Source organism: Cyprinodon variegatus, unplaced genomic scaffold (genome assembly GCF_000732505.1).
Source record: "Cyprinodon variegatus isolate N-32 unplaced genomic scaffold, C_variegatus-1.0 Scaffold415, whole genome shotgun sequence".
Classification (NCBI taxonomy): Eukaryota; Metazoa; Chordata; class Actinopteri; order Cyprinodontiformes; family Cyprinodontidae; genus Cyprinodon; species Cyprinodon variegatus.
In genome coordinates, this window is record NW_015150868.1 from 192215 (window position 1) to 193374 (window position 1160).

A 1160-nucleotide genomic window follows, 5' to 3' on the forward strand; every position below is an offset into this window, starting at 1 on the left:
CTGCTATTTTCAATGACTACTTATTTTTGTCCAGCTTTAACATCGGTATCGATATCGGTTATCGGCTACATGAGTTTTAAAATATCGCAATATCGGCCAAAATCCCAATATCGTGCATCCCTATTACAAATCATACGTAACTTTTTTACTTATTTTGTAATGTTGAATATTAGAAAAGCTTTGGTCCAAATAATCCCACATTGCCTTTTTGTTCTGATAGATAAAAACGATATTGAATCAGGACGTCCCTAGAAAGGTTAATGGTTTCCTAAAAAGATGAAACAAACCTAACAGCAGAAATAGGGTGTACGGTGGTAGAAGCAGAAACAGAGTTTCCATTGGTTTTACAGCCGCCCAGTATGAGCAGCATTACCTGCTCGAAGCCGGGCTCGTTGTGATACGGGTTCTCCGTCATCAGGGACTGAATGGATATGAGGACAGAGGATATGCTCTGAGCTGGACTCCAAGCTGGTCCGGTCCATGTACTACAATAAAAAACATTTCACCAACAATTCCTTCACTTTCACAAATACTTTCCTTATATATTCATTAAACACAATGACCCAAACGATGACTACAGCTCCTAGTTTGTGGTAGGATGAGACTGAAGTTTAGCAGAGAATGTTCATTATGCCAGAATGTAGACTTTTTTTTAAATTCTTTTAAATCAGTTTGGTTTTAAAGAAAAAGTCCGCTCATATTCAGAATTCAAACTTCTGAAAGTACTTTAAATATGAAATTATTAAATACTGTGTTTTTAATCCGGGTTTATACAGGAATGAGGAACTCTAATCGAATTTAATTGTGACTGCAGCAATGTCTCGAATTCCTTGTTTTTCAGCCACTTTAGTTGAAATTTCCATTTTCCCATTCTCTAGCTTTTTCTCCGCAACATACGGCTTTACGATCAACCGGAAGCAGTTACGCGCAAATATATAACAACATAATATATCTGACGAAATTGTTTTCATAAACGTATTTCTTTTCCTTAAATAAAGTATTTTAAATGGCACAATAATCATATTTAATGAATTTAATCCTTTTTAATGTCCTGCAGAAACCCTGTTAATTCAGAGTAATTTTCATGTGAATGTGCTTTACTGGAGGCATCCATGTTTGTCAAAGAACACTACTGCCACCTACTGGTTAGTGACGTCACG

The 1160-nt window shown here is 36.0% G+C and overlaps 1 protein-coding gene across 1 annotated transcript in view; it reads right to left on the minus strand.

Moving 5' to 3' along the window:
* Nucleotides 1-1160, minus strand: part of ube2z (ubiquitin conjugating enzyme E2Z) — a 16196-nt gene that overhangs the window by 10052 nt on the left and 4984 nt on the right. The window contains exon 2 of the mRNA XM_015388152.1: nucleotides 374-500. Coding sequence (XP_015243638.1) covers nucleotides 374-500 — 127 coding nt within the window. The remainder of the gene's footprint in view (nucleotides 1-373; nucleotides 501-1160) is intronic.